At 46.5% G+C, this 3092-nt stretch overlaps 1 protein-coding gene across 1 annotated transcript in view; it reads left to right on the top strand.

Moving 5' to 3' along the window:
• The window catches only part of LOC109480621, a gene marked incomplete at its 5' end in the record, with an annotated part of 28207 nt that extends 25659 nt beyond the window's left edge, over positions 1 to 2548 (top strand). The window contains 1 exon segment of the mRNA XM_019782851.1: positions 2321 to 2548. Within this exon segment, the coding sequence (XP_019638410.1) occupies positions 2321 to 2548 (228 nt within the window).
• Between the last annotated feature and the right edge of the window lie 544 nt (positions 2549 to 3092).

Raw genomic sequence — 3092 nt, 5'->3', positions numbered from 1 at the left:
CATCGGTCAGGTCCTGCAGGGCTACCGGGCTGCACAGAAACGTCTGCTTTACTGGAGGTTTAGGGAATCCAAACCTACAGACCTTGCCACCTTTCTTGCACGACGTCGTATGACCTTTTCGGTGCATTTGAACCTGACTAACTATGTCAAACAACTCTTTATCCGTCTCTGGGTTGGGTAGCTGACTAGAAACATACTTGTCTACAAAAGCGCAGATTTCTTCTTCAGAATTTACATTCAATTTTGGCGCATCTTTTACCCAGAACAAACAATGTATGTGCGGACTTCCGCGCTGCTGAAACTCGGTCCTGGTGAATGTATCCACTACCTCTCCAATCGGTTGCGATGGAGACTTAATGACGTGTTTGAAAAACTGCTTGACTCGGTGATCGAACATGCGCGCAGCAGTGACAGGATTACTCTTCAAAATGTCGCAACGCTCTTCCCAGGACAAATCGCTTACTGGTACCGTGCTGTCATCTTGTCGAATTGCTTCCAACACTTCTGGCCATCGCAAATCTGCGGCAGAAAATGTCGCGAACCACGTCGGAATCCCAAGCTGCCTTATCATTGCATACAATTCATTTAGTGCCCTGTCCCAGAATTGCGGAGTACCTCTGACTGGCTGAAGGAAGCGATAGCCTTGATCTGACTTAAGAATGGCCTGTAAGTCTTCTCTGTTTGACAACATTCCAGCAGATATTCTACGCCCATCACTTGTTGTAGGCGAACCTTTGCGCATAGATATGGAAATGTTCGATTGTATGAAGCGCAGCTCTGTTACATATTGTGCAAAGAATATGTAGCTAGTATCTCTTGCAAACCGTGTATCTGCACCCATAAGCCACGCCTTGAAGTACTTGCTGGGCGTAATACGTACATCGCGTTCATCATTAAAAGAAAACTTCCCAGTTGGAAATTGAACAGGGAAAGACATTGCCTCTCCTCCAACCTCCTGAAATACAGAAACTGGCTCCTTCCCCTCTCCTGGAGCTACACACAGGATGTGTTCATCATGGTGGTCAAGAAACTCCTGCCCTATGTCTATTGGCTGAAGGCAAGTATCATGCGGCAGCCCCCGCAAGTTGTTGTCCAGTACCTCCTCCTCGGTCAGAGCTGCTTCTTCCACTGGTTCTTCCACATTCACCTGTTGAAGAATGTTGTCCATTTCATCATCTTCCATACCATCTTCGGTTGTCCCTACCATGCCATTCCCATCTTGACTGACTGACTCTCCGTGCTCTGGGATTGTACGCGCTTCTGAGTTGTCTTCCACCCTGGGTTCAGCAACAGATGGTTCGACAAGCCCTTCTTCTTCGTTCCAAGACAAAGCCCAGTCTGCATCAATACTCGTGCCCCGGTAATGTTCATTATTTTCTACAAGATACTTCAGAGCTGCATCTACTTTCATTGGACTAATCTGTCTATACNCTTTTCGGTGCATTTGAACCTGACTAACTATGTCAAACAACTCTTTATCCGTCTCTGGGTTGGGTAGCTGACTAGAAACATACTTGTCTACAAAAGCGCAGATCTCTTCTTCAGAATTTACATTCAATTTTGGCGCATCTTTTACCCAGAACAAACAATGTATGTGCGGACTTCCGCGCTGCTGAAACTCGGTTCTGGTAAATGTATCCACTACCTCTCCAATCGGTTGCGATGGAGACTTAATGACGTGTTTGAAAAACTGCTTGACTCGGTGATCGAACATGCGCGCAGCAGTGACAGGATTACTCTTTAAAATGTCGCAACGATCTTCCCAGGACAAATCGCTTACTGGTACCGTGCTGTCATCTTGTCGAATTGCTTCCAACACTTCTGGCCATCGCAAATCTGCGGCAGAAAATGTCGCGAACCACGTCGGAATCCCAAGCTGCCTTATCATTGCATACAATTCATTTAGTGCCCTGTCCCAGAATTGCGGAGTACCTCTGACTGGCTGAAGGAAGCGATAGCCTTGATCTGACTTAAGAATGGCCTGTAAGTCTTCTCTGTTTGACAACATTCCAGCAGATATTCTACGGCCATCACTTGTTGTAGGCGAACCTTTGCGCATAGATATGGAAATGTTCGATTGTATGAAGCGCAGCTCTGTTACATATTGTGCAAAGAATATGTAGCTAGTATCTCTCGCAAACCGTGTATCTGCACCCATAAGCCGCGCCTTGAAGTACTTGCTAGGCGTAATACGTACATCGCGATCATCATTAAAAGAAAACTTCCCAGTTGGAAATTGAACAGGGAAAGACATTGCCTCTCCTCCAACCTCCTGAAATACAGAAACTGGCTCCTTCCCCTCTCCTGGAGCTACACACAGGATGTGTTCATCATGGTGGTCAAGAAACTCCTGCCCTATGTCTATTGGCTGAAGGCAAGTATCATGCGGCAGCCCCCGCAAGTTGTTGTCCAGTACCTCCTCCTCGGTCAGAGCTGCTTCTTCCACTGCTTCTTCCACATTCACCTGTTGAAGAATGTTGTCCATTTCATCATCTTCCATACCATCTTCGGTTGTCCCTACCATGCCATTCCCATCTTGACTGACTGACTCTCCGTGCTCTGGGATTGAACGCGCTTCTGAGTTGTCTTCCACCCTGGGTTCAGCAACAGATGGTTCGACAAGCCCTTCTTCTTCGTTCCAAGACAAAGCCCAGTCTGCATCAATACTCGTGCCCCGGTAATGTTCATTATTTTCTACAAGATACTTCAGAGCTGCATCTACTTTCATTGGACTAATCTGTCTATACATGTAATGTCCACTGTACTGTAGCTTCCTCTTAAGTTTCACTTTGATTAGCAGAGCTTCTGTAGGCATTCTGGGAAGGACTGCATGTGTTTCACTTACATCTGCTGGGACACACACTACAGGACCTATGACTCCCTTCTGGCCCCTTTCGGGAGAGCGGCAACTTTCATAAATGGTATTCTCTTAGCTATAAGTTGTGACTCCAGAGTATTGAGGCTATTCAGCTCAGGAGGTATTTCTGGGAGCTTCATTCTATTACTCTGGGCCTCAAATGGAATGGTCTTTTTCTTCCTCAAGTGCTCATGACAACAGTGACATACCCACTCTTTCCCCTTGGATGTGTTTA

This window comes from Branchiostoma belcheri, unplaced genomic scaffold, assembly GCF_001625305.1.
Source record: "Branchiostoma belcheri isolate BF01 breed outbred unplaced genomic scaffold, Haploidv18h27 scaffold513, whole genome shotgun sequence".
In the NCBI taxonomy this organism is placed as follows: Eukaryota; Metazoa; Chordata; class Leptocardii; order Amphioxiformes; family Branchiostomatidae; genus Branchiostoma; species Branchiostoma belcheri.
The sequence above is the reverse complement of the archived record's forward strand: the minus strand, read 5'-3'. Positions and strand labels throughout refer to the sequence as shown.